The sequence below is a fragment of the Struthio camelus genome, chromosome 6, assembly GCF_040807025.1.
Source record: "Struthio camelus isolate bStrCam1 chromosome 6, bStrCam1.hap1, whole genome shotgun sequence".
NCBI lineage: Eukaryota > Metazoa > Chordata > Aves > Struthioniformes > Struthionidae > Struthio > Struthio camelus.
The window spans coordinates 37,111,346-37,133,524 of NC_090947.1; the positions used below are offsets into that span (position 1 = coordinate 37,111,346).

General features: G+C 40.4%; 1 protein-coding gene across 3 annotated transcripts in view; it reads right to left on the reverse strand.

Annotated features, from left to right (window-relative positions):
* Positions 1-22,179, reverse strand: part of DPP10 (dipeptidyl peptidase like 10) — a 552,866-nt gene that overhangs the window by 201,648 nt on the left and 329,039 nt on the right. For all 3 annotated transcript variants that reach the window (XM_068949176.1, XM_068949174.1, XM_068949175.1), the window contains exon 3: positions 20,061-20,156. In XM_068949176.1, coding sequence (XP_068805277.1) covers positions 20,061-20,156 — 96 coding nt within the window. The remainder of the gene's footprint in view (positions 1-20,060; positions 20,157-22,179) is intronic.

A 22,179-nucleotide genomic window follows, 5' to 3' on the forward strand; every position in this document is an offset into this window, starting at 1 on the left:
TCATTTGTTACGCACAGACTGAGGAAAATCACAGAAGTAGAGATATTTACTGGCATTTTTCTTTGCCTAGTCAAGTATTCTTCCTCCTAACCCCAACAGTAACCATTTATCTTACTCATTAGTGCTCGTGGGTGAAACCACTTCTGACTTTCATCCAAATTTAGGTTGCAAAGCTTTTAAGACAAGGATCATTTTTGCAGGTGTCTCTACAAGCTGCAGACTGCTATAGGGGGTTGTGACAATAAAAACTGAACTGAATTTTCTTCTACTCCCCATGCTTCTTAGTGTTATATGCTATGCCTAAAATCATCCTGCAGGAAAGAAAGAAAAAGACTGTTTTTCTTGCCTTTCTCTGGAAACCCTTGGTTGTGCAAGTGCCTTCGAGTTTTGATGTACCCATACAACTGGTGTTACTAGAGCTAACTTCAATAGGCAAAATAGTCTCCCAAAGTCTAATAAATTTAATAAGTTCATCCTTTTTTGTTCTCAGATCATTAGAAAACAGATTATATTCCCCCCTTGTGGGTTGGGAAAGAGACAAAAATAAGTTTTAGTTTTTTTGATTTACAGACATCTCTTGAACTCCAGCCATGACTGACATCCTGCTGTCCCACCACGAAAATCACATCTGGCTGATGGACTGCAGCCTCTCAATCTCTGCTGTGCAAGACCACACACAACACACACAGATTTCTGAATTAAGAATTTACCGCAACACTAACAGTTTCACCTTAGCCATTTTATCAACTGGTTTCCTTCTGTCAGGAAACACTATTACCTCCCCAGCAAAATAATACTTAACGATTCCCACTGTAAAGAGTAAGGCTAAAAAAACAAATAACCTCTGGGAGAATCACCTACCATGAAACACCTCACTAATCCTGTATCTCGACAGGATACTCACCTAAGGGGTTTCCACACTTCTCCCCGCCACATTAAATATGATGGAGCGAGGCTGTCGGCGCAGTAGTTCTCAACAGTCAGGCGTGCAGCACGCCTTAGTAGGCTTCGAGGAAGAGATTGGAGCTCCTCACAAGCAGCTATAGGCACAAGCTCTACAGCTGACCCCGCTCACCTCCTTGCCCTGCTCGCACTAGCACGGCTCTGATCCTGCGGCTGCACGCAACTAAGCAGGATTTCTACCCGCGGCGTTTCGGATACGTGCACTCGAACACATCCGAACAGAGACTTTCCTGCAGAGAAAAGCCTCACAAAAGGCAAAGCTACGGCAGGAGGTTCATGCTCAGGTCTGAGTTGCCTGTGACACCAGCCTCCAGGAAGGAAGGAGCTGCCTCTCTCTCGACTTTTTCACTTCACCACGTAGCTTCGTAATTAAGAATTGCCCAGCTGACCTGGCCAGGCTCACTGTCGTGCCGCTTGGCAGGTAAGAATGAGATCATGCACAGGGAAGATTTTAGTCTAAGTAAATTTATTGCTACAGGGGGAAAAAAAGGTTGCTTTTTGAGCAACAAGAAAAAAAATCAAGACAATGCCAACGACCGTGATTCTGCAGGTAAAACCAGAGTAACATTTAAAATCCCTGGAGGTGCGCTGCTATGAAACCAATGCAAGTGAGACAACGTAGGTATCTATCCTCCAAACTATTAACAGAGCTGAGTAATAAAAGGCAGCCCAGTTCCAAACACCTCATCCTTTGGTTTTACATTTGTGCGTGTTCCCACGTGGATACACGTGCATCAGACTGCTCTGAACTTGTGATCCTTCCCGCCGACGGGGTGAGGTGTTTGCCTGGTACTACCTCCCCCGGGGCAAGCGACGTTTTCTGCAAAACAGCTCTCTGGGATTACACGTCACGTTCATTGAAAGACTTAACGCGTTTCCTGGAAGTACTGCTTACCCCGGCAGATAGGGCAGGGAGCAGGGCACAGGCAGCGAGCGTTTCGGCACTGCTCTGCTAACGTCGTGTTGTGTTTGAGCAGCTCTGCCTCACTGGGTGCTTTAATGCGTGTAAAAACTTCTGGCTTTTCAGGAAGAAAGCCCTTTCCTTGAATAACACAGAAGGATCCCAAGCTCCGGTGGCTTTTATTGATTTCTACAGCTTTGGCACATTTCTTCTTTTTTTTTTTTAATGCCTGACTTAAGGCAGCGCGCTGGGGCAGGGCAACGTACAGAGGTGCAGCACAGTCCCTGAAACTCGTTTGCTAGAGCAACGTACTTCAGTCTTTGTCACTTCACTTCCCTCAACCTTTTGGCCATTAGTTGGCACAATCACTTTTTTCGGGGCGGGGGAAGAGCACGGTGGCAATAAGGGGCTAAACATTGGCATTTAGACACTGAACCCCAGCTATACGTGAAAATAAAGTGCTAGGTCACTTTAGAGATACTTTGGTACGAAAACAGAATTGCAGGTATAAATAGATGAACTTCAAATTTTTTTGCCTTGGACTTTTCGGAGAATTCCCTATTTAAAAGTGCCATACAACAGAAAAACTACTATGCATCAATGCTAGATTAAGAAGCAGCTCTCATCCAGCAACATATATTTAATCCTTAAAAATCTCCATTCAATAGAAATGTGTGTGTGAGTGCATCCTTTGTAAAAATACCATAATAATCCACACTTTCCAAGCAATTCAAGTTAAAAATATCTGTCAATTACTGTGTATACTTCATGAAATAACTTTCTACTTATATGTTAATTTAAAGAAAATTAATCAAATAAAAATAAACTTTCATGCAGAGTTATGAGCATATGCAAAAATAAAGTGCGGTACCTAAGAAGCAAAACCTAGCAACTTATAACAAAAAGTCTTTCTCCATTAGGCAGTTGAGTATACCTCCTCTTTTGCATTCAATCCTGAAAAAGCAAAGACAGAAAAATATGCTTTGCAACCTGTCCCGTAAATCAGAATATTCAAGCTTTATCACGCAAGGTTACGCAGGCCAAATCTTTCATCCCGCTTCATGAAAACCATCTAGCTCAAGTGTCCGCGTGATTAACGGCGTGGCTTCAGATTAAACACCTTGACACCTCAGTGCTATCAGGAGAGCAAGTGGGAAAAGACCATTCGGCACAAGCTCCCATTTTAACTCAAATTAATTAAATAGTCATTACACTGAGTTACACACACAACTGTAAATGTTTGTCTAGACATATCACAAACAGTTGTGGATTACTCTTGGTAATCCATTAAGACCAATTAAAACAGAATAGCAGTCTAGGCATGTCCTTAGGATTTAATATGTATATTATGTAAATTACATCATGAGATTTCAAAAAAAAATTTAAGTGCTACCCTTAATTGCTACCCAAGAGCTTTGGGTAAAGTCACTATTGTCTTGCTGAAAAATTTTTCAACCTTGGAATACATTTTTTTGAAGGTCTGATATTGCAAGGTACTCATCACCATAACACACAAGAAGTGTGCAGATAAATCACCATAACAAGGTTCCTGACGGGCTTCATAGGATACTCAATGCTCCTGAGGAGGAGAACCCTCCTGAGATAATAAAATCATAGGAAAGCGAGCAAAGGATCCGAGTTCACTTCCCAGAAACACTCATTTCTTCTGTGATATTAGGAAAAGTCTCTGAACATTAAAAAAAAAAAAAAAAAAAAAATCAGAGAAGAGAGACTGGAAGAGGTCTCAAGAAAGAGTTTATTCCGCTCCCTCAAATCACTTCTCCTGTCACTCTCCTCCTTCAACTTCTCATGACCTGGTTAGAAACAACTACACTTACACAAGCCCTTGCAGATGCTTGTCTAATATGATTTTAAAAGTTCCCAGGAAGACAGCCCACAACATGCCTGGGTGACCCATTTTAGCACTTAACTCTCCTTTGCCTTTTTAGAAAATGTGTTTCCTAATATTTAGCCATGCAGAAATACAAAGATGCTTCTAAAAAAATCAGTATTCTAGCTCAGATCAGAAAGCACTTTTGAAATGAAAGTCCCCATTACCCTCTTCTGTGGCATTTTTTTTTTTTCCCCCAGTATCTCACAGCAATGTCGGAGCGTGCAGACGTGATTCCTGTGGGTGAAACTAAACACAGGATGCTCTCTCTCCAGGGCGCACCCAATGCTCTTCAGCTGCAGACACCGGCACCCATGGGGCCAGGCTGCAGTGGATCTGAAATCCCTCAACCCGGGCAGTGCAGGGCGGCAGGACAGGTCCCAGCACCAGCTCTGCGAGCCCCATCCTATTGGCCACACTGCTCACTAGCCCCGACAGAGCCAAAAACTGAGAATCTCTTGCCATCTGGATCGAAAATTTTATAGTTTTCTTCTCTTCAACTACCATTTTCAGCTCTTCAGTGCTCTGCCTTAATTTCCTTGCATCAGACTAGGGATAGTGATTCTGCTTCACATTGATAAAGCACCTGAACATCTGTGGAGGAAAATGTGCTATCTAGATGATGCATATCTTTATTGAGGTCATTATTTCTAAGCTTCCAGAAATAAGAGACTCCTGCTCAAAGGAAGGAGGTCTGTTTGCATTGCAGGAAAGGGCGGTACAGCAACCTGCTACTAGGTAATGACTTACTAGTTCGCATAAACTTCATTCCACCGAATAATTTTTTTTAATGAAAATATCCATTGTAACACCCAAGTGCTCTTTAAGGAGTAGAGATGATAGCAGCATAAGGCACGCAATGAAGAACCAAACAGAGATTTACATCGTGCTCATTTCTTCATTTAAAATAAAAGTTTCAGTGTACATGCACAGAAAAAAGGCTGGCTTAGCTCAGGATTGCCAGTCAGATTTGCAGAAGAAAAGGGACTTTAACTATGTCACAGGTCTGAGAAAAGCACCTATCAGAAGCAGAGGTTGCTTCACAAAGTGTCAAAAACTGTTTCACTTAAATATAGTACCTGTAAGCAAAACCAAGTATATTTGAAATTAATATATGCAATATGTATACTTAATAAATCAGCCACATCACAGGTTAGTGTATAAGCTTAGCCAATCTGTTCCCATTTAAAATAAAACCACTTTAATCCACTCTCTAGTTTCATTAAAGTACAATAAAAGCAAGAAAAATCACAAAATAAATGGCGTCCTAACAGTCCAATTGATATATCGTAGCCAAATGCAAAACCAGAAATTCGCAGTTAGGGCCGACAGCCCATCCTTTTCAACCAAACTCATGCCACTGAGACAGTCTTTTTCCTTCTCACAGCTGTGTTAAGGATGGCATTTTGTCTTATTTTAAATTACACAGTTTCTTCCCTTTGTCAGCTCATCACAGCTTTAATTTTATTTAAACATCCTCCTCTGTTGCGATTTTATCTCTCAATTTGTTACAATACAAATTACAAAGATACGTGCCAGCTTTTACCCTTATCAGCCTAGTTTTCTCACTGTGTCTTGATTAATTGCCCATTGTAATAGATAAAACAAGAAAACTTACATTTTGAGAGTGTCTTTTGTTTGCATTATGGAAGGAAATCTAAATCCCCACAGAGACGTGCTCTCTTGCCATTGCGATAATTACATGTTTTCGAACTGAAGCCTCGTATCGGCACGTTCACAGCGCTGCGGCGAAGGATCCGGCAGCGTTTTCACCATCTACTCTGCAGCCAAGCAATCGCCCGACTTCAGCCACTGCAAGAGAACGATCCCCTCGCGTGAAAGCGGAGATACACACCCAGGTAGACAAACAAAACTCTCGGCACGCAGAAAGCACGTGCTCTGGGGAGCCAGAGCGAGCGGACAGAAGGAATCGACGACACCCACCAACGGGGCTCAAGGCGTCAGCCACAACGAGCACGCAGCAGGGAAAGGCAATCCCTGCTCAACACGCAAGAACGCATCCGAAAGCGGCATCAACAAGGACGACGGACGTAACGATCCTTCCGATCCGAGAGCCACGACCGAAGCTTGAACGGCGTTTTTGTCCCTCCACCCCCAAAAGAGGCCCTGCGGTCGGCAGGATTTGGATTTGTCCGATGCCTCCAAGGCGGACTCGCCCAGTCAGACTCTGGGGAGAAGTGACGGAGACTAATATTAATATGCTACTACTTCTGAGGGGGGGGGAAAAAAATAATCAGGTCTCTCTGGTCTACCTGATTCACATACCTAGAGCTGCTCTCACGTTTTCTTTCACCATGTGCTGATCTTCTACCATTTAGATACCTGTTCAGACAGTAGGACGGCCAACCCGCGTTCAGCTTGCCCCCATCAGACGGTTCAGTACCCGTCGGCCCTGCGGCGAAGGAGGGCCGGCGCCAGCCCAGCCGCCCCGTCCTCAACGCCAGCCTGCCTCCTCGGCCGCCCCGGCCTCCCTGCCGCCCCACGCTCGCCCGTTCCCAAGCGGAAAATTAAGGGAAGGCGCCGGGACCGCAGCTCACCCGCCTGTCGCGGCGTCAAGTCAGATAAGACCTGATGCGAGGTTAACCTTGAACCGATAACTTGAATGGAGCAGTTATTCAGCTGTCAGGTAAACGGCAGGGGAGGAGGGAAAAAATAAAATAAAACAAAACCCAGACAGACAGGAGGCAGGCTCGATATCTCAGGGAGAACTAGACGCGAGATGACTTTAACTATCGATATGTCACAATGTAATTCCGACTAAACACCATACTAGTATTTACAAGATTTCATGACAATGTGTCAGTCAACGTCATTCACAGGAGAACAGGACAGAAATTCAAGGGAAAAAAAAAAACACATTTAAACACCATGGAATCTCTACCTTTAATAACATCTCACATTTTCTTTAAAGTGTTATAATTAATTGGAGTGCAGACTCTTCAAAGCACAAATGCATAACTCCCATTAGCACTAATGGAAGTTAGACACACTCAAAGGGAGAATATACTTCTATCTTTATGAAAGTAATCAGTGTGTCACAAAGCTGTATTTTGCTTAAGTTATCACCCTCACGCTATGCAAGCTGAGTACAAAGGTTTGCATTCATTTAAATTCAAATTACGCACTCAGAAAAGATTTTTCCTTCACTGGAAAGACTGAATGCAAGAAGCCAGTTTGCTATTATGTTAGAAAAATACATCGTAAAATGCAATAAAAATAATTACCCTTATAATTAAAGGTTATCATTTCAAAGTGCTTTTAAAATTCCCATTACTGAAGTAACTTTTCACTGCTGTTCTGATGAAGATGTGATCAGATGATTTTTGTCTATGGTCCTTCATTTAATACTCTCCTAGGTAAGAATCAAGATTTTGTACCAAAAGCAGTTTGCTGGCAGACATCTAGATTACCTAAACTGAACCTGCAGTTACTCATGTTATTTATTAAGATGGTGAACTGATGGCATTTCTGAAACAAAAACAAATTCATATTTTCTTTCTTCATTTCAGCAGATACTTTGACACAGCAGTAGTAACATCCCTTCTCCCCTGAGGGTGCGCGCGGGCCACGACCGACTCCTTGGCTGTGACCAACACAAACACGTTTATCCCCTTTTCCTGGCACAAGTGTTTCAGGAAGGCTAACCACCCTCAAAATGAAAAAAGAAAGAGACATTTTTCCTAAGTAAAGGATCTGGGGAAGGGCAACCTCACGGATCAGATCCCGTTTCTTATTCTGGCCTAATTCGTATTTTTCGACAAAGTGACTCATTGTCTTCCACGTGGCGTCCAGAAACTCTCACAAAGCGGCCAGGGGAAGTCAGGCTACTTACAACGCTGTTTTCCTGAGAACACCTCTGGAAAGTCTTCTCCTCAAGTGAAAACAAACCAGATGGAGCCTTTAGTAAATTATAATATGGTTTAGCACCTCCTTCTCTAACTTGCATAGAGAGGATCAGAAAATACAATAATGGTCATTGCATGCCTTTCTATTCCAAATTAGGATAAACTGAAAAACTTCCATTTATTTTCCTCAGAATTTCAAAAAGTATGTATTGAAATACTTGCTTTACAATATTGAGGCATATTTTGGCATACTCTCTTAATGCCAAAACAGGGCATTTTGGTATTTATAAAACACCGCTCACAAGTAATATAAACTTTACTATAACAAGAGGGAAATGTCAAAATGAAGTCACTGTACTAAAGAGAGGATTTCAGCATTTAAAAAAAAGAAACCATTATCCAAAACATGAGAAAGCTGAAGCGAACCATTTAAAACTTTTCCACGAAGCTTCCATAGAAATCATCTTTCTTACAAAAGTAAAACTGTAAGAAAAAAATTAGAAAAGTTTTCCAATGAAAATACCTTCAGCCAACCATATTTGCCACTCGGACTCTCACGCATGCCACTAGTACCTGGAAAGTCAGCAACATCTGACAGCTGCCCAGCGACCCTTAGAGAGGAGCTGTCTCACTCCAGATCTCCACAATAAATACCTATATATAATTCTGTAATGATAATTCATATATAACAGACACATTTCAGCAGACAAGTCTTAGCTGTCTTCTCGATGGCTGCTCCAGGATAGGGCCAACAACTATTACTTTTGAAGCTGTTATTACTAATTCCCATATAATACCTCACCCTGCGATAAAACAAACTAACTTATCTGCTTGATGTTCACTTTACTATGACTTACAGTGAGGCGCCTGGCTGACTCCTGGCTTTTCACAACCATATTTTTACGCTTTCAAGTACTTTCAATTTTTACTTTTGAATTCCAATTCACAGATCTACAGTAAATTTTACGTTTCCAAGTAGCTCTGGCTACAGCATTTAAAAAAAAAAAAATCAGTATTCCAAATGCAGGAGAAAGCTGGTCAGCCATATGCTTGAAGTAGGCTGTAAGCACAGAAAATGCACTCTACGTTTCCCTTTAAAGCACTTGTAAAATAAGATGGTCTTCATCCATCAACGAGTAGGTTGTCAACTATGGATAAAAACCATCTCAAAACTAAAGATTTCCTTTTTTTCCTGGAGGGTTGTACACGAAAAAAATACCATGGAAAATATAAGCAAAAAAATGGATAAAACTGAAGCTCCCTCAACATGGAAAGCTAATATTTAAATTCAGGCAAAAATCTGATTGTTTTTCTCAGTTCCATGTTTTAGTGATTTTATTTTAATAAAGTGCCTAGAATTTAATTATCTCACTAGAGAGGCTATGGGTTTGTATAGCCTTATTAATGGATCAAAATCAATCTATGTTTACTGATTTGGCAAAGAGATACACGGTTGCTATAATGATTACTAGTTGGCAAATATCTCACACAAATTGCCTGGAAACTTTGTCATATTAGATAAACAAACAAACATCAGTTGCCTCTGGTTCATCAGAACTACACTGCCTTGTACAAACAGTATGTGGGCCACATTCGATTTCTGCAACAATAAATTAAAAATGTAATTAAGTCAGATCGTCAGAAATGTAGCCATCTAAAGTTCATGGCAATTTTGTTCTCATTGCACTTAGCACATGCCTAGATAAAGACATAATCGCGGCTGCAAGGCACAACTCCCAGCTTCAAAGTGGGCCACGCACCCGTGCCTTGCCCAAACACTTTCTCAAACGTACCAACAAAAACAGTCTTTTTGCATCACACAGAAAGAGACAACTAGCAAAACTCTTCAAGTACCAACTGCGTTTTCACATGAAAAACAACCTCAGGCTGGTAGTCACCTCTGGGCATCTGACTCTCCTCGGTAGGAGATGAGTTCATACATTCAAGGAGGAGAACGCACCGCACAGAAAGCAAAGCGGACTAGGGAAACAGCTGAAGGATCAGCAAATATAATTCAACGTCACTGAAATCTGGCATTTGAACAGAAAAAAAGAAATCAAATACACAACACAATGAAGTAAAAGAGAGTAAAGAAAAAAGGACTAAAGGTGTAATAAATGCATGTGTGTGTGTGTATAGATATGAATGTAATTTTTACGGGGCCAAGCAATAAGCATTTGAGCAATACAGAACAGTATACAAAGCACTGATTTTACCGTGTCTCAATATAAGAAAAATGGAACAGATGACAAAACGTAAGGACTAGAAATTTAATTTTTTTTTTTAAAGGTACCTTTTTTAAATAACGTACAGTTTACTGAAAAAGAAGTCAGCCAACAGCGTTGCTGCGTGCACCCGCGGCTGGCTGCGTATCGCCCTCCCACATGGCGCCCCTTCGCGCACAATCCAGTTGTCGAGGAGCAGATTAGAGCTGCCGTCAACCAGCCTGGAAGGAGGACCATAAAACTAAGTGCACGTATAAAGCAGCAGCTTCCAAAACAGCAGTTAACAGGACACTACGAGCCCAACTCTCACAGGGGTAAGGATTTCCACTCCAGCAGGGGCGCAGGTCCCCTTCTGCTCAGGATCCGTCATGATAAGCGAGGGAAAACACAGCAAGGGGCCACAAAAAAGGAAGGATACAATGCCTGCCTTGCATGCCTGTTTAGCGTGGTGATAGGCACACAGGTGTGCACAAACATGCACAGCGAACAGCCAGTTTAGATGCTTGAGTTTTCAGTTATATTTTAACTACAGGCATAAGGTAACGGGGATGAACAAGATCTGACATCAATACGTGTTGCTTTTCCCGTTAAGAGTGAAGAGGAGTGGCGCGAGAGTCCTGGAGAAAATGTTCACGTAGAAGCTACACAGTAATTTCAGTTGCACTATTTAGCTTATTGAACTAGCTAAAACTTCATGTCTATATAAACCTGTATGAACACATTTACCTCTGAAGTCAATGCATAGAGAAAAATGGGGCATTCTGGAAGGAATTTGCAGACCTGTTCAGCAGCCCCCATTCATCTCTGTTATTGCCCCAATACTCTCAGTCCTCCAGTCAGATTTTCCCATATAACAAATATATTTGCCTAAAGGAAAGCATCCTAAGGGTAGTATCCTGAAGAGTAGTATCCTAAGAGTAATGATGTAGTATATCCAGTTTATATTTGTTTACATTAAAGGCTACTTTCTTAGTCAAAAATTTAGTTCTAAGAAAAAGAAAGTCTCCCTCTTTCATGGACAATGCTATGGTAACTGGAGTTGTAACACTAATATGCGTACTACGCTCGGGAGACTTTTGCTTCAACCAAAAGGATGAACTAGAGAACTAAGATTTATTAAGTGTATGGTCCACTTTCCTAGGGGTTCACGTACAGAACTACTGTACTTACCCCTTGAACATTAGGTTGTTCTCTATAAAGATTGCTTGGAAAATGTAAACCACTCTGCTAACCTCTTCTGAAATACAATACATAAGACAGATACACTGCTGCCTGTGTAAACCATTTGTAAGTAAGTATATTGATCTCTTTGTTAAATTCTTAATGCTTTGGGCTGCGGAATAAGTCTAAAATCAATATGGTCATAAATTTTAAGAAGGATTGCAATGATTAGTTGTATCTTTGGCTAAAGGTAGCAAGAGGTAGTTTGATCTTCCACAAGTTGGAATAGCTGATTTCATATTTCCTAAATTACGTGCCAGGTTGTGGATTCTACCCCATCCCCACAGATTTCGCTGAGCATGGAATCAGTCTATGTCGCAGTGAATACAAATAGAAATAAGTTGTGACAAGAAATACAGACTCTTTAGAAAAATAAATTTCAAGTACTCTGTGGAGGAAGCATAACGTGTCTAGCAGAAAACTTGTTAGAAAACAAATGCCCAGGGAAAACTTTTGCAGTCAATAATGGTAATGATCAAGTGAAGAAGAGAGGTACAAGACAGCGTGGAGGTCACCTCTAATATGATGCTGCATTCGTGTAGAAGAACATGAGTGAAGGAAGGGAGATTTCTGAAGAGGTGGACTAAGAAGTCATTTACAAAAATGCAATGGTGACACAAGTTAATGGACCTGAATACACAGCACTGTTTAATGCTTGTTAACAATCATTAACACTGGCACCAGTATCGATGCAGCAGTGGGGCCCTACACCGTTGATATGAGCAGAAATTACCCAAGATCTACTTTTAAGCAAGTCATGAGGCCCCTTAGAGACATCAATAACACGGGAGCAGAAAAAAGAACTGTGCATGCAGCAGATGGTAATAGTGTGGTCAGAGAGGAAGCTCAGTAAAAATAGCCACTAAGGAATACTATCTAAAGACTAGACTGCATACCGTCTAGAGTAAAAAAAAAAAAAACAACTAGGAAAAAGTGTATTTCACCAGCTGCAACACAATAAAGAATTATAATGAGGAACACTGAGTGCCTTTGTGAGCAATAGGCTCTACAATTGCTTGTCTTCAGGGTGGAGAACTAGAGGATGGCAGGAACCATAACCCACAGCCTCTTGCCCCAAAGGGGAACTTTCTTCCGCCAACTTTGCCAGCGTCTCATGGCCGCAGAGACCACAGCCTCAGAACTGGCAGGGTTCACTCCCAAGGACGAGTCTGAACGTGAAGCATAAAAGCGTCTCTGCATCATGAAAGAAAACATTTGTTTTATGATAAGAGTTACTGATGAGAGACCATTTGTTCTATGATAAATCACTACAGAAATGAGGTGAAAACCCCAAATCTAAGCAAAAAAAGGATCTTCTCCATCCCTTTAAGGTGGGAGATCAGTTCACACACAGCTGCAAACCAAGTAATCTCATGCCATCTCATTCGCAATCCTCCTTAGAATATAAAACCATGCCTTTCAGTTTCTATTTTCTGTTCACATTAATATTTTTGTAGCTTTATACACCTCCTACTCTATCTTCTGCTTTATATGCTTTCTGCATCTAGAGTATTTAGGAATAAACTCTTTTTGCAACTAGAGACATGCAGAGAAAACTAAATCAAGAAACTGCTGCACATAAACTTCAGTCTAATACAAAAACGTTAAAAAGATCAGCATTCTCCTTAAATCTAAATGGCCCATTGTTGGAGATGCCACAATTGCTGCCTCAAGGCACACAGAAAGGAACAAAGTGCCTAAGGCCAGCTGTGGGTACCTCCCCATCCCTTGCCTGACTGACCAGTTACACATCTACAACTGACTTGTAGCCAAGTTTTCAGCATGAGTGCAAATAAGCACCCAACTGCTACAGTTAACTTCCTAATGAGATAACTGAATCATTCTGCTATCTCATGCCAGTTTACTATAATCTAGTTCTAATTTTTAGTAAGTTAGATTAACAAATCAGTGCAACAATACCAAATAAAACTTGTATTCTCCTATTCAGGAGATGCTGACAGAGGCTTCAGTCACTCTGTAGACACTCTGCCTGGCTTTTCAGATTTTCTGGGGATTTTCCACAGCTTTAAGAGTTGGCAAAAATTCTTGCAGTAACTCGTGACTGCTGGAGTTTTACGAAAGATGAGTTTTAGTTAAAAGCTTCCGAAGACTGGAGACCTATCTTGGATCTTTTACTTGCTCCTCTATGCACAGCTTTTCCCCACCTAGGGGATCAAGGTTCAAGCACCTCCACGGCCTTCAGAAATGAACTTCACACTGAACCACAGACACGACAACCATCCCTCAGCCGGGCTCCCAGTGCCAGACTCCGCACATACGTTCAGAGAAATAACAAAAGCTGTATCTAGAACAGGCAACCATCTCTCTCCATTTCTGTCTAGGCCCTTGCCAGAACATTAATGCATCATATCGAAGCCTAAATATCTGAATGCCAAACTCAGCTCCTACGATACTGAGAAGGCACTTGTACACAATGGCTACATTCCAGCCTGGCCACTTCTGACTCATTTCATTTAGGAAAGAAAGGGACTTCACTTTCAATAACATCCATTATCAATTACAAGAGTAATACCTACATATATAGATATATAATTCAAATAGAGAGATTTGTCTGTTTATTGATTCCAGCTCAGCAGCAAGTTTCTGGAGCAGAGTCCGTGCTGCTCAGTGATCGACTGACTTCTTGCCCTTGACCCGTATCCATTGGCAAAGAACGGTGCAGGCTCATCTCTGGTACAGGCCACATCTCCTTCATGGGCATGGGAAAAAGCTTCCTTTAAAAAGTGCTAACTGGCTTAAATCTGCTTCCTGCACAGAACTGGCATGTTGTACCGTGCAATCTATGTGCCATGCTTCCCAAGCCACTTTCATTTCTATGCGTCGCAGTTTAAAAAGCAAATCCAACAATCTTCTTGCATGGCTCACTTTCTATTTAACTTTTCAGGGTAGACCACAGCCAACAGACTCAAGCACAGCATCAGCTCAAGCAAAGGCCAGCATCTACATGTTTGACTCCCTGGGTGATAAGGACAGTAGTTTATAGCCAGAGTGGGGTGCTAGGGACAAGTCACAAATAAAGGTATGGGAAGCCACTGTCTCACTCTCTCTTTAAGGAGACTAAAGAGGTAATGAGAACCAGTACTATTTTTTCAGCCAGGTAATATCCGACTGTGCCGATACAGTCTACAAAACACTGCTGTGAAGTGCCTGTTCATCTGTAAAGCACAAGCGTTTAATCTTTAAATAGAAAAGAGACTACACTGTTCAACACAGTAAGTGTGCAAAATAAAGTGTGAAGGGGGGAAGGTGAAGACTGCAGAAACCAGTCCTTTCATTTCACTGTTTCCAAGGGTAAGCATCACCCATTCTTCTTTCCCCATGGTGATAAGATTGACCTGTGAAACTAAGCAAGGATCTTCATGTCAGAACTAGTAAAGATTACCTGGAAAATATCATGCCTCTGCTGAGGCTACTACAGGAAATTCAAAAACAACGTAAAAACAAAGTCAAGGCAAGAAAACACATGAGTGAGGTGGAACACACCCAAACACACCAAAACCTTGATCCTGCTCGCAAAGCAAAGGGAAAGTATTTCTGACTTGGAATGGAATGGCCTATCATTAAAGAAACATTAAAAAACCTAAAGGAAAGTACTGGAGCGCCTCTGCCGTGAAAACGTGTATGGAAAATGATTTGCTTTAGAAATTAATTCTGAACAGGTTTTCTATTCCCAACACCTTTTTTTATTCCTGCTGAGACTGCAGGCATAACCTGGGTATTTACACTGGGTAAGCAGCTGAGAAGCTGCATTTCAAACACTAGGCTTTGCAGTAAAAGAGGTATGAGGAGATGTTTTCTCCAGAAATCTCATATCCAAATGGCACATTTTAATTCCTCTCGGTTAGTCAGAGAAGAGCGTTTGCAAAGCTAACATGGAAGGACAAACCTGTCCATCTCTTATAGCTTTCTGCACCACCTACGAGCAGCGGATGGGAACGCCGGCTGCCCAGCTGCCTCCTGCCCCACTTCTGCTGGGGCGCAGGGCCCTGCCACAGCCCCAGCAGGCCACCAAGATTAACAGGGCTAATGGCAGGGAGGGATAAGAAAAGCATCATGACCACGCTGACCCATGCAACCAGAAGGAACACAAACAAGGAGCCAGTGCTTTCTATCCCATACCTATATACCACCCAATTAATAGCCAAGGTCCCTAATGACAATAAGAGATGTAAGGACACCAGCAAAGATCTAGAGATTAGACTATAAACCCTTTGGACCCATAAACCCATTGCTCACAGACCAGCGTATGTATTTTTAAGTAACTTCTTAACAGAAATGAAGAAAATATACTGAAAACATTCTTACGTATGGTTCCAAGATCCTGCTGCAGACTGCTGATGGTGGCAGATAAGCGACGTTACAGACATCACTATGAATCTTTATGAACAACTAATATAGTGATTATATAGTAGTTGACATTGATACAGCTAGTTTAAAAACATGCAGAAATATATCACATACCAGCTCCTTCCTTTAAACGTACTCTGCTAGCACCTAGGAGAAACCTGCAATCACGAGACAAGATGCAATGCCAGACCTGAAGCAGAGAATGGCGCCTGTTTCAAAATACTTAAAATCTAAGGCAAAAAGTAGTATGATGGTAAATAAGCCTTTTAACTTTTCTGGGGGGTGGAGGGGAGGGCAGCAATGGAAAGTATAGGGAAAGTTTAACTACAGTGCTTTCTTAAATTTAATTATGTATTTTAAACTACATCACAGTGCTGGTGTTAGACCTTAGTAAACCAAGCTGGTTTTGTTATCTAATGTGAAGTCCTTTTCAGTAGCAGCGTGTTTTTATTAGTCACTCACAGCATTTTAAATTTTCACTTCTTAAAAAAAAAAAAAAATGATCAATAACGCTAAGGGAAGATGTACTCTCATTTAAAATCTTCAAAACTATGCCAAGCAACTGGAATGCTTTCATGTATTCTGTCAGATAACACTGACTGAACTGATGGTTGTGTATGCTTTCCATGGTGCCTTTTCAAATATAGTTGAAGTGATCAGATTTATAATTGGGAAAAAAAAAAGCTTAGTCAACTATTGAGTGGTTATTTTCAGGCAAAACACCAGCCATCATCTGCAGAGCAGGAAAGAACCAGGAGGATGTACAAATATGCAGGCATTCCTAGTGCTAAAAATGTCATGGGTAGTAAGAATTAGGGAAATAAGATGGTAGGGAAGGCATTTCTTTTCTTTGTAAGTTCTTAACAGAAGGACAGAAATCCATAAAGGATATTTGCATATGTACATCTTAAAATTACAATCAATGTGAAAACATTTCCTCACTTTCAGATCTATGGTTCTTTTTTTCATTTTTTGTAACAGCTGATTATCTCATGAGAAACAAACAGGGTAAAGAACAGTGCTCCCTATGCAGCTTTAAATGTTTGCACAATTAACTTTAGCGGCAAGAAAAAATTGCAGACTCAGTTTCAAGCAGAAGAGGAAATGGAATGTAAATACTTGGGGTTTTTTAAGACCTTTTCTTATCTAAGACTAAAACCTATGAAAGCACTCTGAGTATCTACATCAGGACAATTTCTGCAGTGGAGAGCTCCGATTTCCAAACAAGCGCTAGACAAATTTTTCATACATCAACATGGAAAGCATTTTTAAATAGGCGCAATTAAACATTAGACCTTAGCTAAGAACACAGTAATTCATCCAGCATTTGAAATCCTTGAATCAAGATTGGACATTTTTCTATGAAATCTAACCTAGCCACTGCAGATACTGCTTACAGCAGGAACCACTTTTTCAATTTCTATGCCTGTTCTTCCCTAGGAGGTCAAGATGATAAAACTTTCAGATGGATACAAATTATTCTGTCCCAAGAGGAATAAAGAGCAGCAGTAAGTACCTACTCGTTTTCCACAAAAATCTTCCTGTGCAAAGTCCAGGAGGAACTTACCCCTGCCAATATCCAAAGAAAGTGCCAAATGCCCCCCTACAGCTCCACAATGACGAATGCTGAATATTAAGTTATGTATTTCACTCTCCATGCATATAAAGCCACCATGGCAATGTTACCATACCAGGAAATAAAATATAATCTTACCCTAAGTCTTAAGACTAAGACTAGAAGCAGAAGACAGATATGCTACTTGGTAAGACTCCTCTTGTTTTGGTTTATTTATTTAAGATACTGATCTCATTGATTACATTGGGGATTTTTAAAGAAAATACAGAAAACACCTCTATGCAAAATTCTTCATTCATCAGAAATGCTAAACAATCAGTAAAATCTAGAAGTAGTCCCAAATTTTTTCTTCAATTCCCCCCCCCAAAATATTCTAATGAGGAAAAAAAAATCCATTCTTTCCTTCTTGCTTATCACTTAGCTAGACTTAGTCACTACTTTGGCAAACAAATGCAGGAAACACCTGCTTACTGGTATTCACACTGGCTGAGAAAAACAGCACTGAAGAAACACAGAATATTAGCACAACCATAGTGATGGCAAAACAGAGCACCTATCTTTATCATATAATATTTCTAATATTATTTCCAATAGATAGAAGAGTTAAGAACCGTATGATGTCACAGCTTTAAAGAAGATTGCCCACAAACTGTTTTCCAAATGATACTAGTAAAATTATCTTCCATTGTGGAAGGTAATTATCTTCCATCATGGAGCTTCTTAAGATGGATTTTGAGAGTCACAAAAAAACCCACCAAAAGCAGGTGTTTATCAGTAAATTCTATGTTTCTTTTTAACACAACTGCAAAATTAGTAGAAATAATTTATCTTTATCTTATCACAGACCATAAGAGAGAGTTCAAAAATACAATAAAGTGCATGTTTTATACGACACTATATTTAACAGAACTTGAAGTCAATCCATAGCCCGTTAGGAAGTTAGGTCATCCTGGTTTTTAAAATTTTAAATATTTCTACACATAGAATATTCTACCCATTCTATTAATGCCCACCAGGGTTCCTAGAGGAGCAATCTAACCTAATTTTTGAGTAGGGTGTATATTATATACAACTTCCATAAGGATCTTCTTCCAGTACGTACCTGCCTGCCTCTAGTGAACGCTTTTATTGACAATACTGGGTCCACTGTAACTTTACTGAACAATTAGGATCTGTATTTTTCATGTGGGGCAGAGACAAAGGCAATTGCTGAACTGTGCATTTAGCAGATAACAACAAATTCATTAAAAACTACTTTAGAATTTAATTAGCCAAATAGTCTTAAATGGAAAAGTAGTTTCTGCTGAGCACAGAAAAGTGTTATTCTTGGCAGTTGCATTGTTCTGATTTTAACCAGAAACTCAGAGTTTTTGCACTGATTCCAAAGGGAACCCAGTCCAAAGACGAAGCCAACAGCACCGCAGGGACTGCACGGCCACTGCGGGAAAGGCAGTGGTAGGAAATTGAATTGAGCTTTCCCCTCCCTAACCATTACACGGTTGGATAACAGACAAGTTAGCACTTTTGCTATTCTTATTTTTGTTACTAGGGCTCTTCATTCTTCTTTTACAGCCATTAAAACCAAAACGGTTTGCTTCAGGGCTCACAGAATGTTGTGTGTCAAATAAAAAACAAATTTTCACATTTGCCTCTTTCTTTCCTTTTTGCCCCCCAAAGCAAACAAAGAATCATATTTTTAGCTGACCAAAACTTGTTTTATTTAACTGCCAACCTAGAAAATTTATTATTTACTGTGGATTTACTTCCAGGTTCAAATAAAGGAGTAGGAGTAAAGGAGTAGATAGAACTACTAGCGTGCATTTGTTTTTCTGGCCTTCAAAACCCTGGTTTCTTTTGTTTTGTGAGCTTGCCATCGCCTGTCCAATAGCTGGGCAGTTTGGGAATCCTTGCACCGTTATGAACACAGATGCTCTAGAAGAGTGACAGTACTGTACTTATTCTAGCCAACCCATAAATGAAGATGCAACAAACTAGGACCCACCAACAAATAAAATATAACGAAAATTTTACTGGAAAAAAAAAAAAAGAGACTGCTATGTTTCACCCTTTTTATTCTCATTTGAAATGCTCATACCCTGGTTATGCCCCTTTCATTCTGTAGAGTGTATCATAAAGCAACAATCTAATTAAAACATATAGCTTCCTACAAATGAAAACCATTTCCAATGATCACTGAATGCCAAAGTTGATTAGTATAATTGAATCATTATTCCCCCTGCAAAGTTATTCTGAATTTACATACACAGTCAGAGTCCCAGACTCCTGCCTTCCACAGAACATTCCTTAACAATACACGATTTTGCACAAAGCCTGTTGTTATTCCTCTGATCATGCCACCTGGAATAACACACAAAAACACGCATCCAACTGTAATGACATGAAACTGATGGTCACTACTGTGCTATCTGTACACTTCTTGCTCAGAAAAAGAATGTGAATAACCCATTTCATCAAGAGAAAAGGAGTTGAAAAAACCTTTTTTTAAACATTAAAAGTGAGCATTATTCATTAGGAATTTGCATATCACTTATAAATCATTTAATAAAACAGAGCCTTAGATACAATTTGTAGGCTTCAGGAAATGACTGAGAGCTGTACAAGTATACTGAAATAGCTTGAAATATTTAAGAATCCATTCCAGATGTGAAGCATCAGAACCACCTTGCAAATCCTGAAGTGCAGATATTAAAAGAATAACTTCATTTAATTTTCTGAACTGATCTTTTTGCAAACTTAAAAACAACATCCAGATTTTTCATCACTGCCTCCAACTCAGTCAGCAGCATAAACAGAAAATTTTAGTGGGTTTCTACTAGACAAGGCTTTAAAATTAGAAAATCAGTTAAAAAATTAATGAAACAGACATGATTCAGAACTACAAATAAAACCAGGACGCTGGCCAATTTCAAGAGAGTCTGAGGTTTTAACTGATTCCTTCTCAATGCCTGCATAGTGACACTCAAAATTCAACGTGCGAGACTCAAAATGACAACCGACTTTCAAACTCTGTGAGATATTATACACTTACCATTAATCCATTTAGCTTCCGGGTTATGAACTATAAACTCTTTCCTGAAGAGATCTTCCAAGGACAATCTGGTTTCTGATGAATTTGCAAGCTCATCTAAAATAAAAGGGGACCATTTCAGATAGTTACTAAAACAATATATTCAGCGTAGTTTGCAAAACATCGCGATTACAGAATCGGATTAAATAGTTGAAAGGTCCTGCTGAAATCAGTAATAATAGCCTACTCTTATTTTTTCACTAGAAGAAAAATTCTCACTTTTCTTCAGTAAAGCCTTAAAAAAAAAAGAGAGCGCTGGTAGCCCACGGACAGGACAGCCAAAGCACAAAGCGCTTGGCTATTTCCCATGCTGGTAGCAGAGCGGCAGCAGCTCCCCACTCCCAGAGCTCTTGTCCACGAACAGAAAGTTGTACTTCAAACCAATACAACTATTTCCTGACAGCCACAGGAAGAAGGCCAGACTGATCACCTCAGACAGATAGAAAACAGGTAAAATACTCCTTCAAGTAATCAATTTACAACAAATCTTACCTTCTGCACATTAGAAGTTAAATATATATGTATATTCCATATACATATTTTATAGTCTATGCTTGCTCTGTAGTGATAAGCACAGTGTAGCATTTGGCTTAATAATTTGGATCATTGTGCTTCTAAATGTTAGCCAATATGGAGCTTCAAATTCTGCTTCTCTTGTGCTACAAGGTTAAATAAATAATAAGTAGTGGAGATCTCAGTAGGTGAACTGCCACACCAATGCGTGAAAGGAGAGGCACTATTAAAGCAAAGCCACAATTTGCTGTCAAAAATACACATTTTCTGATGAATATTCATATACCGCCCCTACGCACCTAACCTAACTGCTTTAGGCTATTTAGCAGAACAGCAGTTGCTAAAAGATGTCTTATATGTTGCTTGTGCTCTAGTAAAAGTGGGCATCTATTTGCCCAGTCAGCTCTTTTCATCATTTTATTGACCTTAGGCCAGGATTTCGGGAGGTTACAGCAGTATTTCCCTGTTCTGGGGTTCTTCCCTTCCCACCTAACAGGCGCTCAAGAAGGATCTTCTGAGTCGGGCCTTTTTGTTAGTGTCAAATTTTGTCTTTTCCAATTGCTAATATTAAATAGCTCCGTTGATGATAGGCACACAAAAAAGAGCATCTTGAATCCCAGCAGCCAAGGACCACTCTTGTCACCTTTATGTTTACCCAATACGTTACCAGTACGTTTTTAAACAGAACTTAAAATTTTAAGTGCTTTGTAAAGGTCATATCCTGCAATGTATTTTAGATGAAAACGTGACCTCTTCACAGTGAGTAAAGTCAATCATAGTTTAGCTACTCGTCTTTATTCAGCCAGGTTTCAAAAGTAGAGGCTGAAAGTCTCTGAAAGCATACAGGCATCAACACCAACACGGGTTTTTTTGTCCTTTTAAATGTCAGCACTCCCTGCTCCAGCCACTTCTTTTAGTATTAAAAAAAGGTGCATTCTTGCCGCGTTGAAGAGCAACTTCAACGCACTTCACAAATGAAGGCTTAACCTGAGGCCAACACAGCAGCTTCCCACATGGCGTTTCGCTGTCACAATTTGCTCGGCCGCCACAGCCCTGGGAAGCATCTACTCACGCTCCTCAACTTCTCTTACACCTCACCTTCCCATGCCTATGCATGCAGATGGGTTCAAATCTGGTCTCATAAAACAAATGTCCTAATCCTTAAGTTTTTTTTTTTTTTTAAACCAGTTTCCTACCTTCCGGGGATCAAAATTGCCAGTTTGGGGTTTTCTTTCAGTCTCCTAGTCCAGCATAGGACACAATATCCCACTTGCAGTCGTATCAGCGCTTTATAAAGAGTAATATTTCCTCTCTTGATTTATACCTAATCCCTCTGCTTACACGTCATGGGACCTCGTTAGCTCTTGCTCCCGCCAAACACCAAGTTTTTACCTTCAAGGTAAGCGTTGTTACACAGACTCTGCTCAGCTCCACAAATACATTTCCTGTCTTCAAAACACTCCTTGACTTCACGGCATCATCTGCCTGTTTTCCCCCATCCTCCACAAACTTGCTCTACCCTGCTTCCTGTCCCCTATTTTGATACAACACACCATGGTCCTGATGC